We start from the raw sequence: 22,983 nt of genomic DNA, 5'->3' as shown, positions 1-22,983 counted from the left end.
ACAAACATTATGTGAGCACTTTTCAGTTAAGGGAGTAGTGCGTGTGTGAGTTGGGGGGAAGGGGGTCTCCTAATGAAAGAAAAGGAGAAGTTTGCCCTGCGGGACTTTATATGAGATGGACCCAATACTAATAATACTCAAGTTGAAATGTATCTGGTTTATTGTGTAGAACCAATGTACAAAAGTAATAAAACATGAATATTTGACATACACAAAACATAACATGGTCATACAAATATATTAAAATATCTCGTAGCAGTATGCACATCAATACAAATATCTTTAAACTCGACGCACGTTTCGTGGGTCGCATTGCCCACTCGTCAGGAGTGTAAGTGTGCAGGCAAGTAAATATAGCCGCGTCATTGTACTTAAACCGTGCTTCCATACGGCAGCGGCCAAATAGTCCGACATGGGAGCTGAGGGGGCAGGATCCAAAGGCACTGTATTCGACTCAAGGAGAGCAATGAGAATGTGTTGTAAGTATATCAATCAAACACCTGGCCAGTCTCTAAATGAAAAAGTATACATGTGGGTAAGTGAGCAGCATTGCAGGTCCTTTTTATTCTTGTTTGCATTTTTCAGCTGGAAGACACCCACATGCCCGCCTTTGGTCCTATACTGCCCAATGAATGTATACTTACAACACATTCTCATTGCTCTCCTTGAGTCGAATACAGTGCCTTTGGATCCTGCCCCCCTCAGCTCCCATGTCCCACCTGGCACATATTGCACATGATATATTTTATGCTTTATTGCACATGATGTGTTCTATGGATATGTGCTCTATGTGACATTATTTGTCTGAGGTTATTTGATATCTATTTCCAGAATCCTTTTGGCACTTTATTTACATATATTGCACAGGTCACCTACCCTCCTTTATATTCCACGTAGGCGAGAATAATTGTGTGAGGTCATTTTGAACACCATACATGGCCAGAGGATATTGATCAGCACTTTCTGATATCCTGACTCCACACATTCTTTGACATACCTTTTATGTAGGCAGCGCCAATCACTTCATCCCTCTTCTTATACAATTATACAGGAAGTAGCTGCTCACTTACCCACATGTATACTTTTTCATTTAGAGACTGACCAGGTGTTTGATTGATATACTTAAAGAAAGTTTTGGGACTTTGAGTGAGAGGCATGACCAGGAAAGCAGGAAAAAAGGTCTCATTTATTAATACATACATGCATACAGATAAAAAAAAATCACATATATTGGTGTATGTATTGGACTTGAACAAGTAGCGATAAAAAGGGGAGATGGTGCATCCCAATTCCAGTTTCCATAAGATCAGCATAGCAATTGTACATACAAAAGTATATTCATAAACATCAATGGACTGCAATGGTCAACAGTATTGAAGTAATGGATAACAATCAAAACATCATAGTAACTCGACGCGTTTCGTGGTCTTAGTATGCCACTTCATCAGGAGTAGATGTATGATCTGTGTGTGTAAAAAAGTATATGTAAAAAATAGCTAATGAGAACGAATAAAAACTGGAAGAAAAAAAGGGGGGGGGAAAAAGAGGCAATGTGGACCTCAAATTCCCAAACTTACGTTACTTTGCAGGTGTTTGCTGGCTGCGGGAAAAGGACATGGCCCGGATAGTCTCCCACGGGAGCTGAGGGTCCACAGGGTGGGCAGAAAGGAGTCAGACACGCCACACGCATGAAAAGTGTGGGCTGGAGTATATGATGTGATGACATTGCTTGTGGCAGCAGAACGGGAAATATCTGTCAAGTAGTAAACATAATACACATATATATATATGTATCAAACATGCCGTAAGTACATATGTATTTCTATGATAGTATTATCATAGTGCTGCTGCCAAAGAAAAAGTATAGGAGGTGCCAGAGGGGAGTGAAAATCATCCATGGTAAAGTGAAAGAATGATGATAAGTGCATGAAGTGAGAGACTGCTTGCCCATAGTATCAAAGATCAACCCTGTGATAAAGTAGCGAGTGTGTATGAGAACCCCTAAAGAGGGAATGGTGGTGTGCAAAGGCAAAGAAAAATGTGGAGGGAGGAAGAACCAATAGCCAAAGGTAACAAGTGAAGTGGAAAGCCCGAGGAGTAGAGGCCGAACAAAACATACCGAATTTCAAGCCCAGACTGTGGACATGCGCGTCCCGTGCCCGCCGATCATAGCTCCGCACTGTGGGCCCAGCGTCACGCCAGTGCATAGGGGGGGCCACCGCCGAAGCGGCAGACCGAACAGGCAAACCGTCTATGCGGTTGCCTGAAATACACTGTGGATGGAAAGCGGAACGTCGGCGTAGTGGCGTCATGCAATGACGTCACACGCCGGCGCCGAGGCGTGGCGCCGATGCACGGGGAGCCGCCCACCCGATCCCCCGTGCCCGAAAGCAAAGGGAGAAAGGGAGAACGCCCGCCGCGCATCGCAGCTCCCAGCAGAGACCGCCTACAGCCCGCCAATCCACAAAGCCAGCACCCAAATGGGCACACACTGCAAAACAATGCAAGGAAAAAATAATGGCAAAGATAATGTATGTAAATCTGGATGTAGCATGATAGTAACGTGTATATGCCTTTGCACACCACCATTCCCTCTTTAGGGGTTCTCATACACACTCGCTACTTTATCACAGGGTTGATCTTTGATACTATGGGCAAGCAGTCTCTCACTTCATGCACTTATCATCATTCTTTCACTTTACCATGGATGATTTTCACTCCCCTCTGGCACCTCCTATACTTTTTCTTTGGCAGCAGCACTATGATAATACTATCATAGAAATACATATGTACTTACGGCATGTTTGATACATATATATATATATATGTGTATTATGTTTACTACTTGACAGATATTTCCCGTTCTGCTGCCACAAGCAATGTCATCACATCATATACTCCAGCCCACACTTTTCATGCGTGTGGCGTGTCTGACTCCTTTCTGCCCACCCTGTGGACCCTCAGCTCCCGTGGGAGACTATCCGGGCCATGTCCTTTTCCCGCAGCCAGCAAACACCTGCAAAGTAACGTAAGTTTGGGAATTTGAGGTCCACATTGCCTCTTTTTTCCCCCCCCCCTTTTTTTCTTCCAGTTTTTATTCGTTCTCATTTGCTATTTTTTACATATACTTTTTTACACACACAGATCATACATCTACTCCTGATGAAGTGGCATACTAAGACCACGAAACGCGTCGAGTTACTATGATGTTTTGATTGTTATCCATTACTTCAATACTGTTGACCATTGCAGTCCATTGATGTTTATGAATATACTTTTGTATGTACAATTGCTATGCTGATCTTATGGAAACTGGAATTGGGATGCACCATCTCCCCTTTTTATCGCTACTTGTTCAAGTCCAATACATATACCAATATATGTGATTTTTTTTTATCTGTATGCATGTATGTATTAATAAATGAGACCTCTTTTTTCCTGCTTTCCTGGTCATGCCTCTCACTCAAAGTCCCAAAACTTTCTTTATGTTCATTGAACCGGGATGGAGGCGCACAATTTGTCCCATTGTGCTCCTCACTCAAAGTCCCAAACTTCCCCCTTTTCTACAATTTAATAGGGATGGAGAGACATGACCTTGGTATAGCAGGTTTATCTTTTTTGATTTTTGCATCGCATTGGCTTACGTTTTCCTTGTCCAATGCCATGCTGTACAGTGTTTCCCAGGCACACTGGGGACTATATACACGTTACTATCATGCTACATCCAGATTTACATACATTATCTTTGCCATTATTTTTTCCTTGCATTGTTTTGCAGTGTGTGCCCATTTGGGTGCTGGCTTTGTGGATTGGCGGGCTGTAGGCGGTCTCTGCTGGGAGCTGCGATGCGCGGCGGGCGTTCTCCCTTTCTCCCTTTGCTTTCGGGCACGGGGGATCGGGTGGGCGGCTCCCCGTGCATCGGCGCCACGCCTCGGCGCCGGCGTGTGACGTCATTGCATGACGCCACTACGCCGACGTTCCGCTTTCCATCCACAGTGTATTTCAGGCAACCGCATAGACAGTTTGCCTGTTCGGTCTGCCGCTTCGGCGGTGGCCACCTCTATGCACTGGCGTGACGCTGGGCCCACAGTGCGGAGCTATGATCGGCGGGCACGGGACGCGCATGTCCACAGTCTGGGCTTGAAATTCGGTATGTTTTGTTCGGCCTCTACTCCTCGGGCTTTCCACTTCACTTGTTACCTTTGGCTATTGGTTCTTCCTCCCTCCACATTTTTCTTTGCCTTTGCACACCACCATTCCCTCTTTAGGGGTTCTCATACACACTCGCTACTTTATCACAGGGTTGATCTTTGATACTATGGGCAAGCAGTCTCTCACTTCATGCACTTATCATCATTCTTTCACTTTACCATGGATGATTTTCACTCCCCTCTGGCACCTCCTATACTTTTTCTTTGGCAGCAGCACTATGATAATACTATCATAGAAATACATATGTACTTACGGCATGTTTGATACATATATATATATATATATGTGTATTATGTTTACTACTTGACAGATATTTCCCGTTCTGCTGCCACAAGCAATGTCATCACATCATATACTCCAGCCCACACTTTTCATGCGTGTGGCGTGTCTGACTCCTTTCTGCCCACCCTGTGGACCCTCAGCTCCCGTGGGAGACTATCCGGGCCATGTCCTTTTCCCGCAGCCAGCAAACACCTGCAAAGTAACGTAAGTTTGGGAATTTGAGGTCCACATTGCCTCTTTTCCCCCCCCCCCTTTTTTTCTTCCAGTTTTTATTCGTTCTCATTTGCTATTTTTTACATATACTTTTTTACACACACAGATCACACATCTACTCCTGATGAAGTGGCATACTAAGACCACGAAACGCGTCGAGTTACTATGATGTTTTGATTGTTATCCATTACTTCAATACTGTTGACCATTGCAGTCCATTGATGTTTATGAATATACTTTTGTATGTACAATTGCTATGCTGATCTTATGGAAACTGGAATTGGGATGCACCATCTCCCCTTTTTATCGCTACTTGTTCAAGTCCAATACATATACCAATATATGTGATTTTTTTTTATCTGTATGCATGTATGTATTAATAAATGAGACCTCTTTTTTCCTGCTTTCCTGGTCATGCCTCTCACTCAAAGTCCCAAAACTTTCTTTATGTTCATTGAACCGGGATGGAGGCGCACAATTTGTCCCATTATGCTCCTCACTCAAAGTCCCAAACTTCCCCCTTTTCTACGATTGATATACTTACAACACATTCTCATTGCTCTCCTTGAGTCGAATACAGTGCCTTTGGATCCTTCCCCGTCAGCTCCCATGTCAGACTATTTGGCCGCCGCCGTATGGAAGCACAGTTTAAGCACAATGACGCGGCTATATTTACTTGCCTGCACACTTACACTCCGGACGAGTGGGCAATGCGACCCACGAAACGTGCATCGAGTTTAAAGATATTTGTATTGATGTGCATACTGTTACTGCTACGTGATATTTTAATATATTTGTATGACCATGTTATGTTTTGGGTATGTCAAATATTCATGTTGTATTACTTTTGTTTTTTGTTTTTTTGTTTTCACAATAAAAGCTTTAGGCCCCGTTCACATAGGGGCGATCCGACTCGGGAGGGCGACCTCCGAGGTCGCGGTGCGAGCAGCGCGCCGCGACCTCGGAGCGGCCGCCACGGACTTCATAACATTGAAGTCTATGGCGGTTGCCCCAAAGAAGCTCCGGACCCTTTTTCTAAGTCGGAGCGACTTGTGTCGCTCCTATTAGAATGGGTCCGCAGCTTCCCTATGGAAGGCGACCTGTGAGGCGACCAGGTCGCCTCACAGGTCGCCTTAGTGTGAACGGGGACTTATGCCCAGTACACACGATCCGAAAATCGGGCGACGTTCCATCCGTTATTTTTTGTATTCTAGCAGCTCTCAATAATAATCTCTTAACGGGAGAGGTTACTCATGATACGAATTTTCTCGGACGATAATTCTTAGCTTCCGGTATGCGTAACCACGCTGTAGCGTGTGAGGGGAAAATGATGTCTACTGCTCATGCGCTGTCTACTGCTCACCATTTTTTTCGGACGAACAACATACTGATAATACGATTATCGTACGATGTGTTATAATACGATCAAAATTTTTATGCTTGCACGACCGGATAATATCGGGTGAACTGTCGTGATCGCCTCTCGTAAGCTGTGTACTAACGATCCGATTATCGTCCGATCCTTTCACAAGCGTTAATTTTCGTCCGATTTTCGGATCGTGTGTACGGGCCATTATTCAAGATTATTGTAAAACAAAAATTACAACATGGTGTTGAATTATAAAATACATAACAATAACAAATAGTCAAAGTGCAAAGGTATTGAAACCACATTTTGAAGAACAATATGTCCTCAAAATTCAACAAATTAAATGTGTTCTCAGTGCTACAAAGGGGGGAGAGGATCAACAATAACGTATTCAACTCGTATACACTGCCGCTTGTAAACATTAGATATATTTTAAAGTTGAACAGAAGACTTTTGAGTCTCAGGAGGATGAACCCATAGAAGGAATGGGCTCAGCCTCAATGGAGAAGGAAGCGTGTAGTAAGAAGAAGAAAAGATTAGAAGGAAGAAAGTCAGAAAAGGAAAAAGAGGGAAGAGTGTGGGATGGAGGGAGGGGTGGTGGGGAACGACAGGGAGAAAGGTGGGGAGGATGGGGTAATGTATCAACAGCCCTTGAACAGACCATAATTTTAAAGTTGGGGTTATGTGTTCATTAATTCCTCGTATTCTTTAGAGACTGAAAATATTTGCCAGGGGGACCAGAGCCTTTGGAAAAGGTCATTTCTCTCGTTTCTGATTGCCAAAGTTTTTTCCATCTCATAGATGGACCTCACCTTAGTTAACCAATCCAATATGTCAGGAACCTTTTGGGAGTTCCAATGCAAAGGGATTAATGCCTTTGCTGCATTAAGTAGGTGTCTCGTTAGCGAACGTTTATATTTTGAGTAGGTCAGTTGATTTAGGTGTAATAAGCAGCAAGCTGCATCTAAATTCAATTTGGTTCCAGTGATGTGACGTATCCATCTGGTGACTCCATTCCGGTATTTTTTGATATTTGGGCAATCCCACCAAATGTGTATAAAACTGCCCCGAGAAGAACCACATCTCCAGCACTTATCTGAACCCTTACTAGACCACCGGTGAATGATGGCAGGCGTGCGGTACCATTGAGTTTTAATTTTATAGGAGGTTTCCTGTAGTCTGGTACTCAAAGAACACTTGTGGGAGAAGTAGCAATTTTTTTCCCACTGAGCGTGGGTGATGGAGCGACCTAGGTCTCTCTCCCATGTCTCCCTATACGGGTCTTTGAAATTTGGAGGTGCAGCAATAAGTAATTGGTAAGACTGTGAAGTTGCTCCCTCAACTCTTTCACCGCGTAAGCACTGCTTTTCAAACTCAGTCAATGGTCTAGCAAGTAAATCTTTGTGTCTGATGTGCAGGATAAATCCCGGATTTGTATATAATTCCAGTATTGAAGAGGTTTTGTGCTCGAACAGGTATTTTTCAGATCTGCGAAGGATTTAAGATTTGATTGGTGGAGACAGTGCATAATGAGTAACGGACGGGGTGTGTTTTTCTGGGTCGTAAATAAAGAGTGATTATTTATACCTGGAAGAAAGTCAGGGTTATTGAATACCGGAGTGAGTGGGCTCGGAAATGAGGAGATATTATGGTGTTGTGCGACAGATCTAAAGATGTTCATTGTGGTCGATATTAGGGGGTGTCGTTTAATCTCTGACGGGTGGTTTTGGTGACTAGTCCATAATAAATGGTTACCTGGGGTGTCACTCCATCCTAGTTCCACACCCACCCAATCTTTTCTGCCTGCATGGCAGAACCAATCCAAGATTCTCGTAAGATGTGTTGCTTGGTAGTATTTAAAAAAGTCTGGTAGGCTCATACCACCCTTTAATTTATTAATCTGGAGGTATTTAAGTTTTATTCTTGTTTTTTTTTCTGCCCAAATGAATGTTCTTTGTAGAGAGGCTAACTTATGGAAAAAGGACATCGGTATTCTGATTGGGAGAGTGTGGAAGAGGTAAAGGAGCCTGGGTAGGATAGTCATTTTAATTATTGATGCTCTGCCAAACCAAGAGAACGTTTTGACGTTCCACCTTTTCAGATCAGCAGCAATTTGTTTTAAAAGAAGTTTGCATCAAATAGGTTTTCCAACCGGGGTGTAAGTTTAATACCCAAATATTTCAGGGTGTTCTTTTCCCATCTGTAAGGACAGTTTTCCATAGTGAGTTTGAGAAGGTCGGGGGAGAGTGGCAGGTTCAGGGCTTCTGACTTGCAGGTTCAGGGCTTCTGATTTGCTATGGTTTATTTTGAAATTGGAAAGTGTTCTATATGTTTTAAATTTGATTATTAAAATTTGGTATAGAAATATGTGGTTGAGATATGAAAAATAGTAAGTCATCAGCGTACGCTGAGAGTTTAAATTCTCTTGTACCTTTGTGGAATCCATGAATGTCAGGGGTAAGATTGATGGTTCTAATCAACGGTTCTAGGGTCAGGATGAATAGAAGCGGGGATAAAGGGCATCCCTGTCTGGTACCATTCCTCAATGAAAAGGGAGAAGACAGGGTGTTATTGACCTTAACTCTGGCTGTAGGGGTTGTGTATAGGGTTTGAATCCAGCTTAACATATTGGGGCCCAGACCTATGTGTTTGCAGGTTAGAATTAGATAGTCCCATGCCACCCTGTCAAATGCCTTTTCGACATCTGTAGACAAAAGCATACCTTCAATGTTTGTGCCCTTTATTCCGTGAATTAAATTCAGAGCCTTTGTGACGCTATCCTTTGCCTCTCTACCCTGCATGAAACCCACCTGCTCTGGTCCTATGATATGGTGTAATAAAGATCCCAATCTGTTGGCAAGTATTTTGGTCAATATTTTAAGATCTATATTCAGCAGAGAGATTGGCCTGTAGCTGGCGCAAGAGGTTGGGTCTTTCTCCGGTTTGGGAATCACTGAGATGTGTGCCAGCAAAAAATCTCTAGACAATTCTGGGTGCTTTAAAATGGAATTCAAGGCCTTCGCTAGATGTGGTGCCAACTCGTCTGTAAAAATCTTGTAGTACTGAGAAGAGAAACCATCAGGCCCAGGGCTTTTCCCTGTTTTCAGGTCTGCAATTACGGTTTTGACCTCCTCAGTAGCAATTTCTAGTTCTAAGTCTTTCACCAGGTCCTGGTGTAGGACAGGTAGACCACTGTTTTGTAGATAGTCTATGATTTGTTGGTCTCGAGAATTTCCATGGTTCTCTGTCTTATTATTCGTTTTAATGTTATAGAGGTTTGAATAAAAGGTTCCAAAACAGTCCGCTATTTTATGTGGGTCTCTTTGTAATTTACCCTCTTGGCACATGATGCAATGGATATTGATATCAAAGTGAGCTTCTTTTAATGCCTTGGCTAACAATCTACCTCCTTTAACTCCCTGCTCGTAATATATAGATTTTTTGAAAAATAAAAATCTTTTAATCTTCGATTGCAGAATCTCATTTAGTGTCTTTCTTTGTGCTATCAGTTTATTCTCGACTTTCTGTGATGCGCTGCATTTGTGTTGGGATTCTAGAGTTGAAATTCTTGTACTAATGTCTGCTATTAATTTCTCATTCGCTCTTTTTTGTGTCACCCCCTGCCTAATAAGTTCTCCTCTAACTACGCTCTTGTGAGCCTCCCATAGAAGTAGTGGTGAGATCACTTCTGAGGTGTTATCCCTGAAATAGTTGGTAACAGATTCTAGTATAGCCTTTTGTATGTCCTGTTTCACCAGTAGTGAGGAATTCAATCTCCAAGTGAACTCCTTTCTATCAGGTAAAGCTGTCTGTAATGAAATTGACACTGGAGCATGGTCTGAAAGAGATATGATCCCTATGTTGGCTGTAATGAGTTTAGGCAGATCTCTTTGAGTGATATAGACATGGTCTATTCGGGTGTACCTTTTATGTGTTGCGGAGTAGAAAGTGTAGTCCCTTTCAGAGGGATTCATTGTTCTCCACGCATCTACCAGTGTCAATGATTTAAGGAGGTCTTTTATTTTTTTAATAATTTTGTAGGAGATGCATGTCTTGCCAGATGAAGTATCCTGCAGAGGGTTCAGGGGAACATTAAAGTCTCCCCCCAACAGTATACAGCCCTTAGCAAATCTTTTAAGTTCGTCAATCACTATAGAGCAGAATGTTATGTGAGCTTTATTTGGAAAATATACGTTTGCAATCGTGATTGGTTTACCATTGAGTGTGCCTGATAAGAACAAGTACCTCCCTTCTGGATCTGCCAATTGTTCCTCCAGTTTAAAATCACAATTTTTGTGGAACAGGATCATTACTCCCTTTGTTTTGGCCTGCGTATTTGTGGCATGATATGCTATAGGGTAGTATCTCGTTTGAAGTTTAGGGATACTAGGGCCTCTAAAATGTGTCTCCTGTAGAAGGACTATCTGAGCTTTGGTTTTTTTCAGTTCATATAATAGACGTTTTCTCTTTTCGGGCAAATTAAGTCCATTTACATTATGGGAAATGAGAAAGGGTGATTTTCCCAATTGCGATTTATGCCATTCTTTACAATAGGGGTGGGGAGGGGAGAGGGATGAAAAGGAAAGTTTAAGGTAAGGAGGGGGAGGGAAGGGATAGGTATCAGAACTGTAAAAGAGTGAAGAGTAAGATAAGAAAGAGAAATAGAGTAACCAGTAGTCGTTGATCCCCCGGGGCCAGTAACCCCTGAGGTCAACACTGAAATTAGGAGCTCAGCTAGCGATGAGAACCTCTTTAACTAATGAGGTTACACCACCCGCTCCTAATGGGGGGAGAAGTTGAGGCGCACAGAAACTACCTGCTTGTGAAAGCAGTGTGTAAAATTTACCAAATCAAGGAATACACTCAACTGTGTGCGGCCTCCCAACTCTTTTGAGAATTAATATATAAAAAAAAAAAAAATAACATTGAATAAATGACACGACCTATCATTGATTTCTTTTAAACTTGAGATGAAAAGTAATGTTGTAAGTCTCACAACTAAATTTTAGCAAACATAAACATGGACCGGGATTGCACGAACCACTGTTTCACCATATATAACTACCTTCCTCCTTTCTTCCGTACGAACACACTTGCATATGATGACAGATAGAACATATGTATCTATTGGGTAAGGTCAAGAATCTTACCGGATTCATAAGTAGATAAAAAAGTGTATAATGTGTCACCTGATGTCTGACCCACGATTATATTATTCTTTACCGGAGTTTTGTGGTTGAGACTCCACTTCAGCAGTTGGTATCTGTCAGCATATACCTAGCGTGCATAGAAGAAGAAAAAAGGTGCGGAAGCAAGGACAAAAAGAAAACATTTAATTCGTAGAATAAACCTGAGAAGTTGAGTCAGTTGAGGAGTTGTTGTCGTCATAGAAAAATTAGAGTCAAAATAGAAATACCTCTAAAACTGCATTATGGAGAGTCCAGCCTTAAAATAGGAAAACACATAAAATTAACAGTGTACACTTTAAGGTAGTTGCATAAAGTTGTGAAGTAGTCCTCTGCTGTCCCCTAGTGGGATCATTCTGAAGTGCAATGTATGTCAATGCTTTTCCAACCAACAGAAAACCATTAATCAAAATGCGATAAAATTTTCTTCTCATGCTGTGGTCACACCATATGTTATAGCAAGATCTACTTTAAGACCAAAATAAGCCAGAGGTATTAAATGCAGTCAACTTAATAAGGCTTCTATATCTGAATTCAACTTGGTCCCTTTCAAAGTGGGGGGAATTTAAGCAACAGAGTATAGCGAAATGTCCATATCAAGTTCCTGGATAGGATCACTGCGAAGAAGAAGATGCCCCGTAAAGTCTATGGGGCAGATCGGGCGGTTAGGTGTGTTGTGAATTCCTATTGGTGTGTAATTGGCCATTATATCCCTTTTAACATTTTCTTGGTTGAGGGATTAAGTGTGACCCAGTTCAGACATATATGCTGGTCAGGCCATGTTCCAGCATCCCCAGCTTACAATGTGTGAAGCAACAGCAGGAATGGTGAACTCAGATTGTAATAAAGAGCGCAAACTCCCTGGTTCAGTTCAAACATTTAGGAAAAGAAAAGTCATGAGACAAAAAAAGCAGTCATCTTTTTTCATACATCTTGCCTCCTGTGATCTCTTGTTCTGGGTGTCCTCGGCGGTGAGGCAAAAAGATTTTTGGCATCCCTGTGCTTCTGCTTCTTCCCCCCTTTCCCATAGGGGGTACGTGCAGGAGAAAAGTTCAGTGTTCCAGAAGTCTCTGCAGAGTTGGGAGGGAGTAGAAACTCTGCATACCAGTCAGGCAGGCTCACAAGATCCAGTCTGAGCAGTGCACAAAAGTTTGGCAATTCATCTGGTGTCCTAAGGAAAATTTGTTTCCCCCCATGTGAGGCTTGCAGGGCGAAGGGGAACTTCCAGCGATATGTTATATTGTTCGCTTTTAGCGCTTCCAGAAGAGGTCTCAATGCCCTGCTATTTTTTAAGGTGATCGGAGACAGGTCCTGGAAAAGTTGTATTGGCTGCTCATTAAATAGTATCTGCTCATTCTGGCGTGCTTGCTTCAATATATCCTCCTTCCTTCAGGGGAAAGTTACTCAAGCAGCATACAATGTCCCTGGGAGGGGTGTTATCAGGTGCCTTGGGTCTGAGGGCTCTGTGAGCCCTATCGAAATCAATGGGCGATTCTGCTGGTCTGCCAAGGAGATTATTAATGATGGAGCATAAGGCAGGTTTAATTTGCTCATTCTCAATTTCTTCTGGGACCCCCCTCACCCTAATGTTATTCCGCCGACCTCGGTTATCAAGGTCCTCCAGGTGGCGGTTCATTGAGATAAGTTGAGGAGAATGAGAAAGGGTTACTTCTAGCCTGTGTATGGCCCTGTCCCTGGATTTCCCTGCTTTTTCTCTGGTGGCAAGCTGCTCTCTTATGCTCAGTATATCTGCTTTCAAGTCAGTTATGGCCGCAGAAAAATACCCTTTAATGTCGGCCACTATAGCGGTCATATCATTGAAATTTAGTGGGTGATCAACTTGAAGGCACTCCCCTCCCATCTCCTCAGATGCAGCTAGGGAATCCAGGTCACAGTCCTCTTCTTCCATGTGGCATGCTGACGACGCCATCTTGGAGCCTGCCAGACCTTTCTTATGCTGTGAGTGGGACTTGAAGAGATCCTGAATCATTTTGCCAGAATCCGATCCCCTGGAGCGATGTTGTTTAGTTTGAGGGGTCTTTTTTGTGATTCTGCCCATCTTGTGTCAGGATGGCTGCGGATTAGGTCGTTGTGCGCCGAGGTATGGGAGAAGCCGGCGGAGCGGAGTTAGAATGCGGCCATCTCTCCCGCGCGTCAAGCCACGCCCCCCTACTTTTTTACATTGGTTCTACACAATAAACCAGATACATTTCAACTTGAGTATTCTGACTATTGGGTCCACCTCATATAAAGTCTCGCAGGGCAAACTTCTCCTTTTCTATGTATTCAATTGGGATGGAGGTGTACTCTAATATGAAATGGCATTGCAGGTCGTTTTTATTCTTGTTTCCTTCTAATGAAAGAACTGAATTATAATGAACATAGAAGAAAAAGGCTATACAAAATATGGATAAAAACCGTGAAGGTATCCTGGTAAATATATGACTACATTTACAGTCTGATCATTTATACCTTATATACATCTATACTCTATTTTAAAAACGAATATCTCTTTTTTAGGTATATGCAAATGGAATACGTAATATTGATCTTCAATTTATAATAAGCAAACTGGCTGCACCAGTCATCTCTGTTCTGCTGTTGTCACTGTGTATACCGTGCATTATATCGGCAGGAGTTGTTCCATTAATAGGTATGTGTTTTCACTTATAATTTATTCCATTTTCTAAAGCGTATTTTCACTTTTACAGCTAATTTGGGATAACACCTACTTTAGATTTATTTAAAGCTGAACTCCAACTTTCTTTTCACTAGAACTGAATGGAATGATTAATCCCGGCATAGACCATACCTCTGTACCATGTTGCTCTGCTGTCTGCAGATCCCCTGATATTCTGGTTTAGTTGTGGCTTTGTATCATGTGACAATCTGTATATCCTGCTGATAGCCTGCATCTTTCTGCAGCAGCTAGAGTCTGTAGCACTCCCTGTGTAGTCTTTCAGACTCTGCAAATTATGTAACTTCCTTCACCGCTCGATGGTGGGTGGGATTGAATACACCCTAATTAGCATTCAATCCCGCCCAGTCACACCTACAGGAAGAGTGCAAACCTCCCAAGTCCTGACTCACAGATCACAACATTATTCAAGAAGGAAACACCTTCATATTCACACATACACCACCTGCTGTGAAAGATAGCTGTGCTGATGATGAGCAGGATTATACAGCTAGCCCTGGTTCACACCATAGCACAACATGAAAGTCAAGTGATATCATTCCTATGCGACTTTGATGGATCAGTGGGGCTTTTTTAAACTTCACCTCTCCTCCCTGGTCGTTCTTGGCTGCCTAAACACCTCCTGCCAAGCACATTCAATTCACACCTCAGTGCAGCGGAAACGCATTCTCCCGCTCCTGGTTTTTTGCTTATCTTTCAAACGTAAACAAAATGGGCTGCTTTACATGCAACAAATGCCTCAAAATCGCACTGTAGCTTTTTCAATCGTGGAGTGTTACATGGTTTTTCAGTGCGCATTTGTAGCCTGTTTTGTCATATGTCAAATACACGAACACTCTTCCGCTAACTGTGATCGGGATGTCATTAACAGTTAGGCTGCATTTACATATGCATGTTTCTGAATGCACAGCAACCCACACAGAAAAGGTGTACCTTTTCTTGTTGGCTGCCCTGCGTTCAGAAACACACAGATGGTAACCTAAGCACGACGTACATTGCTGCACTTTTTCGAAATCCACAGCAAAGCATTTTCTGTATAGGTTGCCACCTGTTCAGAAATGCACACATGCGAATGCTGCATTACCATACTCTTTTGAAAAGCACAGCAAAGTGTTTTTTTTTTTTTATTTTTTTATTGCAGGTTGCCATGCATTTGGAAACGATGTGAACGAATCTGAACGAAACGTTCAGATGTGAAAGAATGGTAATGCAAATGAGCTGCACTTTGCCACGCATTTTCAAAACATTTGCCAAAGCGTGCGTTTTCTTGCTAGTTGCTGTGAAATTGGAAACGCGAAGATGTAATTGAATGGTAATGCAAGCACGCTGCGTGTTTTCATAACGCTAGACTAAGTGCATGTTTTCCATGGTGGTTGCATTCTGTAATGCGTAAGTGAGAATGCAGTCTAAATAGTAACGCAAGCGTGGCATACATTGCTGCACATTTTTGAAACACAGCAAAGCATAGAATTTTTTTTGTGGGTTTTTACGTGCGTTTGGAAACGCAGATGCAAATTAATGGTAACACAAACGCGATGCGCATTGCCACGCTTTTTTGAAACAAAAGCCCAAAGCGTGTGTTTCTCTGTCGCTCATTGACAGACGCAGATTCCATCTCTTGATATCCGTAGGGTATTACTGCCCCCTACAGGAGTAGGACACTAGGCAGAAAAAAAGTTCTGGCTACACCTATGGGCAGTCCCAGGGGGTATACCCTCTCTCTCCCTGCTATAGGATGTCAGTTTTTTTCTGCCTAGTCAGGAGTAAGGACCTAAGTTCCTTGCTGGGATCTCTGGTCCTGGCAAGTTTTTTTAGATGAATCTTTTTTTTAGCTAGCTTTTTTTCTCCGAATTGTTCCTGTGAGATCTACAAGCAATTATGCCGGATCTGCTCGACGGGCTGGATGCTGAGATCCAGTGGTCACCCCAGCCGGCCTACGAGCGCGTGCAGGCCCTAGGTCAGCGCTGGGTCGGCCGCAACATAGTCCCGCTGGACGGGGACTGGCCCGCGGGTTAAACGTCCCGCCGAGTCGCATACGACCGGTCTCGACCGAGTCGCAGTGTCTCTTTTGGCCGACATCCCCCCCACTGGGCGGCGAGGGGTTTTGTCTGGAGTGGCGCCCGCTCTGTTCCGGTATGGTGAGTACATGTTTCCCCCCTTTCCCTCATGGCTGACTCTGGGGTGGATGCGGGCCCCTCCCTGGGATGGTCGGATCCCCATTGCTCTGGGTTCCCCTCTGTTCCTCTGTGCACCCCCCTCCGGTGGTGTCCCTCTCCCCCCCATCCCCCCCCCTGTGTGTGTGGGGGGTGGCTGGCAGTGCGTGCAGGCCACTAAGGGGGCGGGGTGGGGGGTCCCGACGGTGCGGACGGCTATTGTGCAGGGGGGCTGCCTCCCTGACTCCCCAGGGCCTACCTGCCGATCTATCGCCTGTTGGTGTTGGTGGGGGCACCCCCCCTTCCCGCCGCAGCGCGCGGGGCCGCCATTTTCTTGTAGCCCCTCGTGTAGTTCATGGGGGCGGCCATCTTGGTACACCCAGCTCGTTGTTCTGCAGAGCTGGGCTGCAGTGGGAGTTACTGGAGGCGTGTGAGGGGGTGGAGCCCCTCCCTAGACCCAGGAAGATCGCTCCACAGGACTTCCTTTTCATGTGGACAGCGCTGAGAGCAGTCCTTTTGAACTCTGGTGCATCGTGTGGTGAGCCTTTTGGGGGTCTCTCTTCTCTCTCTGCGGGGGTCTCTAGGCATGCTGCCTGGCCACTGGGGGGGCGCTGTAGCGCTGGGTGACATTTAAAAAAAAATAATAATTTGCTGACGGGTTCCCCTGTTGTACCATGGATCCTGCTGCACGTGTCCCCACCTGATCCCCTCGAGGTGGCCACAGGGCCCTCCGGTCCCCAACTCACCATTGATGCACTTTCGGCGGTCCTGGAGTCATTTGTGTCCCGGGTGGAGGTGGCCTGTCAGGAATGGGGGGGCTAAAAAGCGACCCCCATCTACCCCTGTCTCGTCTGATGCCTCAGATTCTGATTCTGAGCCAGTCGCTGCTGATGCGGGTCCCTCCTCTGGGGCTGCTGTCTCGCGCCCCGTCTCCTCTGATAGTGAGGATGACCTTTCTGCCTCCGCTATAGCGCAAGACAAGGCGCTGGTGGACGCACTGATTGTGTCTGTCCGGGAGACCCTAAAGCTGGAGGTTGCACCTGCGGATGCGACTGATATGGAAGTTGCCTTTGGCACTCGCAAGCCCTCCAGGGTGGCGAAGGTGTTTCCTTTTCCCAAATGCTTTGACGATATCATTAAGAAGGAGTGGGTCCGTTCGAAACGACCCCCTGGGATGCCCAAACGGATTGCTAGGCGCTACCCGTTTGAAGAGTCCCTCCTTAAGAAATGAACGGTGCCGCCTTCGGTGGATCCGCCGGTCTCCAGGCTAAATAAGGCTACTGTTATCCCGTTAGAGGATTCCCCATCCTTTAGGGATCCGGTTGATCGTAGGGCGGAATCTGTGTCCTGCTCTATATTCTCCCTGGCGGGGTCAGCCTTCAGGCCAGTGTTTTCCATTGCTCTAGTTTCGCAAACATTGACGGAATGGGCCAAGTTGTTACGCCGTGACCTGGAAGGGAGAAGTCTCCCCCCTGCCGTGGCGGAGTTGCTGGACCAGGTGGTGCAGGGGCTACAGTTTGTTTGTGACGCCGCGCTGGATGCTGCTCCATTGCTGGGGCGTGTGTCGTTCTCGGCGGTGGTCCTCCGGCGCATGCTATGGTTGAAGTGCAGCGAGCGGACCAGGGAGTCCCTGGTTTGGTGGCTTCGGTCTCCGATGCTCAGTCAGGGGAAGTCATTTCTTCCGATCTATTGGACGATTGTCACCACGGATGCCAGTCTATCCGGGTGGGGAGGGGTTCTCGGCAGGCTGTCTGCTCAGGGGCTCTGGTCCCTGGAAGAATCCAGGCTGCCGATAAATGTGTTGGAACTGAGAGCGATCAGGCTTTGCCTGGTTCACTGGACCGAGCGTCTTCGGGGCTGCCCGGTTCGGATTCAGTCGGACAATGCCACGGCCGTGGCTTATGTCAATCACCAGGAGGGCACCAAGAGTGTTCTGGCGGCCGTGGAAGTGGCCGACATCCTTCATTGGGCGGAACGGTTTGTTCCGGCTCTCTCCGCAGTTCACATTCCGGGCGTGGAAAATTGGCAGGTGGATTTTCTCAGCCGTCAGACCTTGGATCAAGGGGAATGGTCTCTTCATCCAGAGGTGTTTCACCAGTTGTGCCTTCGTTGGGGCACCCCGGATGTGGATCTGTTGGCATCTCGGCTCAACAGAAAGGTGCAGAGGTTTGTAGCCCGCTCCCGCGATCCTCTGGCTTGTTTGACCTGGCCTTTGTTTAAAAAAACAAAATTATATGGGAGCAGGGCACAGGATTACATGGGAGCAGAGCATATGATTATGTGGGAGCAGGACACAGGATTACATTGGAGCAGGGCACAGGATTTCATGAGAGCCGGGCACATGTGAGCAGGGCACATTTTTGCATGGGAGCAGGACACAGGATTTCATGAGAGCAGGGCACATTTTTACATGAGCGAAAGGGCATATGATTACATGAGAGCAGGGCACAGGATTACAGGGGAGCAGGATCACATGGGAGCAGGGCACAGGATTTCATGAAAGCAGGGCACATTGGAGCAGAGCACATGATAACATGAGAGCAGGGCACTGGATTACATGGGAGCAGGGCACAGGATTACATGGGAGCAGGGCACTGGATTACATGGGAGCAGGGCACTGGATTACATGGGAGCAGGGCACTGGATTACATGGGAGCAGGGCACTGGATTAGATTGGAGCAGGGCACATGAGGGCAGGGCATGGGATTACCTGAGAACAGGGCACATGAGAGCAGTGCACATGATTACATGAGCAGGGCACAGGACTACATGGGACCAGGGCACATGATTACTTGAAAGCAGGGCACATGATTACTTGAAAGCAGGGCACAGGATTACATGGGAGCAGGGCACAAGAATACATTAAAGCAGGCCACAGGATTACCTGGGAGCACAGCACAGGATTACATGAGAAGGGCACAGGATTACAATAGGCACAGGATTACATGTGAGCAGGGCAAATGATTACATGTGAGCAGGGCACAGGATTAAATGGGGGCAGGGCACAGGAGCACATGAGAGCAGAGCATATGAGAGAAGGTCACAGGTTTACATGGGAGCAGGGCACATGATTACATGGAAACAGGGCAGAGGATTAGAAGGGAGTAGGGCACATGATTACATGGGAGCAGGGCACATGATTACATGGGAGCAGGGCACAGGATTAAATGGGGGCAGGGCACAGGATTACATGAGAGCAGAGCATATGAGAGAAGGGCACAGGTTTACATGGGAGCAGGGCACAGGATTACATGGAAACGGGGCAGAGGATTACATGGGGGCAGGGCACATGATTACATGGGAGCAGGGCACATGATTACATGGGAGCAGGACACATGATTACATGGGAGCAGGGCACATGATTACATGGGAGCAGGGCACATGATTACATGGGAGCAGGGCACATGATTACATGGGAGCAGGGCACATGATTTCTTGATGATTACTTGAGAGCAGTGCATATGCTTACATGGGACCAGGGCACAGGATTACACCAGAGCAGGGCACAGGATTACATGAGACCATGGCACATGGAAGCAGGGCACATGATTACATGAGAGCAGGGCACAAGAATACATTAAAGCAGGGCAAATGATTCAATGGGAGCAGGGCACAGGATTACATGAGAGCAGAGCATATGAGAGAAGGGCACAGGATTACGTGGGGGCAGGGCACAGGATTACATGAGAGCAAGGCACAGGATTACATGAGAGCAAGGCACAGGATTACATGAGAGCAGGGCACAGGATTACATGAGAGCAGGGCACAGGATTACATGAGAGCAGGGCACAGGATTTAATGGGAGCAGGGCACAGGATTACACAAGACCAGGTCACATGGCAGCAGGGCACATGATTACATGAGGGCAGGGCACATGTTTACATGGGAGCAGGGCACAGGATTACTGGAGAGTAGGGCACATTAGAGCAGGGCACATGATTACATGTATGCAGGGCACAGAATTACATGAGAGCAGGTCATAGGATTTCAAAAAAGCAGGGCACATGATTACATGAGAGCAGAGCACAGGATAAAATGAGAGCAGGGCACATGGAAGCAGGGCACAGGATTACATGAGAGCAGGGCACAGGATTACATGAGAGCAGGGCACAGGATTACATGGCAGCAGGGCACATGATTACATGAGAGCAGGGTACAGGATTTCATGAGAGCAGGGCACATGGGAGTAGGGCACAGGATTACATGATAGCAGGGCACATGATTACATGAGAGCAGGGCACAAGAATACATTAAAGCAGGGCACAGGATTACATGGGAGCAGGGCAAATGATTACATGTGAGTAGGGCATAGGATTACATGAGAGCAGGGCAAATGATTACATGTGAGCAGGGCACAGGATTCCATGAGAGCAGAGCATATGAGAGAAGGGCACAAGATTACATGGGAGCAGGGCCAATGATTACTTTGAGAGCAGGGCACAGGATTTCATGAGAGCAGGGCGCAGGATTTCATGAGAGCAGGGCGCAGGATTTCATGAGAGCAGGGCGCAGGATTTCATGAGAGCAGGGCGCAGGATTTCATGAGAGCAGGGCGCAGGATTTCATGAGAGCAGGGCGCAGGATTTCATGAGAGCAGGGCGCAGGATTTCATGAGAGCAGGGCTCAGGATTTCATGAGAGCAGGGCGCAGGATTTCATGAGAGCAGGTCACAGGATTTCATGGGAGCAGGTCACATGATTACATGAGAGCAGGGCACAAGAATACATTAAAGCAGGGCACAGGATTACATGGGAGCAGGCACAGGATTACAATAGGCACAGGATTACATGAGAGGAGGGCAAATGATTACATGTGAGCATGGCACAGGGTTACATGAGAGCAGAGCATATGAGAGAAGGGCACAGGTTTACATGGGACAGGGCAGAGGATTACATGGGAGCAGGGCACATGATTACATGGGAACAGAACACAGGATTACATGAGAGCAGGGCACAGGATTTCATGGGAGCAGGTCACATGATTACATGAGAGCAGGGCACAAGAATACATTAAAGCAGGGCACAGGATTACATGGGAGCAGGCACAGGATTACAATAGGCACAGGATTACATGAGAGGAGGGCAAATGATTACATGTGAGCATGGCACAGGGTTACATGAGAGCAGAGCATATGAGAGAAGGGCACAGGTTTACATGGGACAGGGCAGAGGATTACATGGGAGCAGGGCACATGATTACATGGGAACAGAACACAGGATTACATGAGAGCAGGGCACAGGATTACAAGAGAGCAGAGAGCAGGGCACATGGGAGCAGGGCACATGATTACATGAGGGCAGGGCACATGTTTACATGGGAGCAGGGCACAGGATTACTGGAGAGTAGGGCACATTAGAGCAGGGCACATGATTACATGTATGCAGGGCACAGAATTACATGAGAGCAGGTCATAGGATTTCAAAAAAGCAGGGCACATGATTACATGAGAGCAGAGCACAGGATAAAATGAGAGCAGGGCACATGGAAGCAGGGCACAGGATTACATGAGAGCAGGGCACAGGATTACATGGCAGCAGGGCACATGATTACATGAGAGCAGGGTACAGGATTTCATGAGAGCAGGGCACATGGGAGTAGGGCACAGGATTACATGATAGCAGGGCACATGATTACATGAGAGCAGGGCACAAGAATACATTAAAGCAGGGCACAGGATTACATGGGAGCAGGGCAAATGATTACATGTGAGTAGGGCATAGGATTACATGAGAGCAGGGCAAATGATTACATGTGAGCAGGGCACAGGATTCCATGAGAGCAGAGCATATGAGAGAAGGGCACAAGATTACATGGGAGCAGGGCCAATGATTACTTTGAGAGCAGGGCACAGGATTTCATGAGAGCAGGGCGCAGGATTTCATGAGAGCAGGGCGCAGGATTTCATGAGAGCAGGGCGCAGGATTTCATGAGAGCAGGGCGCAGGATTTCATGAGAGCAGGGCGCAGGATTTCATGAGAGCAGGGCGCAGGATTTCATGAGAGCAGGGCGCAGGATTTCATGAGAGCAGGTCACAGGATTTCATGGGAGCAGGTCACATGATTACATGAGAGCAGGGCACAAGAATACATTAAAGCAGGGCACAGGATTACATGGGAGCAGGCACAGGATTACAATAGGCACAGGATTACATGAGAGGAGGGCAAATGATTACATGTGAGCATGGCACAGGGTTACATGAGAGCAGAGCATATGAGAGAAGGGCACAGGTTTACATGGGACAGGGCAGAGGATTACATGGGAGCAGGGCACATGATTACATGGGAACAGAACACAGGATTACATGAGAGCAGGGCACAGGATTACAAGAGAGCAGAGAGCAGGGCACATGGGAGCAGGGCACAGGATTACACAAGGCCAGGGCACATGATTACATGGGAGCAGGGCGAAGGAGTACCGGAGAGCAGGGCACATGATTACATGGGAGCAGGGCACAGGATTACATGTGAGCAAAGCACAGGATAATATGAGAGCAGGGCACAGTATTACATTGTTTCAGGGCATATGATTACGTGGGAGCAGGGTACAAGATTTCATGAGAGGAGGGCACATGGGAGCAGGGTACAGGAATAAATGAGAGCTGGGCACATGGAAGCAGGGCACAGGATTTCATGAGAGCAGGGCACATGATTACATGAGAGAAGGGCAAGGGATTACATGAAAGCAGGGCACAAGATTATTTGGGAGCAGGGCACAGGATTATATGAGAGCAGGGCACATGGGATCACATTTTTACATGAGATCAGGGCACATGGGAGAAGGACACAGGATCACATGGGATCAGGGCACATAATTACATGAGAGCCGGGCACAGGATTTCATGAAAGCAGGGCACATTGGAGCAGAGCACAC

General features: G+C 46.1%; 1 protein-coding gene across 3 annotated transcripts in view; it reads left to right on the top strand.

Annotated features, from left to right (window-relative positions):
* The window catches only part of MARCHF6 (membrane associated ring-CH-type finger 6), a 1,229,180-nt gene that overhangs the window by 1,156,702 nt on the left and 49,495 nt on the right, over positions 1–22,983 (top strand). For all 3 annotated transcript variants that reach the window (XM_082259541.1, XM_082259540.1, XM_082259539.1), the window contains one exon: positions 13,783–13,915. In XM_082259541.1, the coding sequence (XP_082115667.1) occupies positions 13,783–13,915 (133 nt within the window). The remainder of the gene's footprint in view (positions 1–13,782; positions 13,916–22,983) is intronic.

Source organism: Pelophylax lessonae (genome assembly GCF_965119305.1).
Source record: "Pelophylax lessonae genome assembly, chromosome: 5".
NCBI lineage: Eukaryota > Metazoa > Chordata > Amphibia > Anura > Ranidae > Pelophylax > Pelophylax lessonae.
This window is presented reverse-complemented; position numbering and strand designations above follow the sequence as displayed.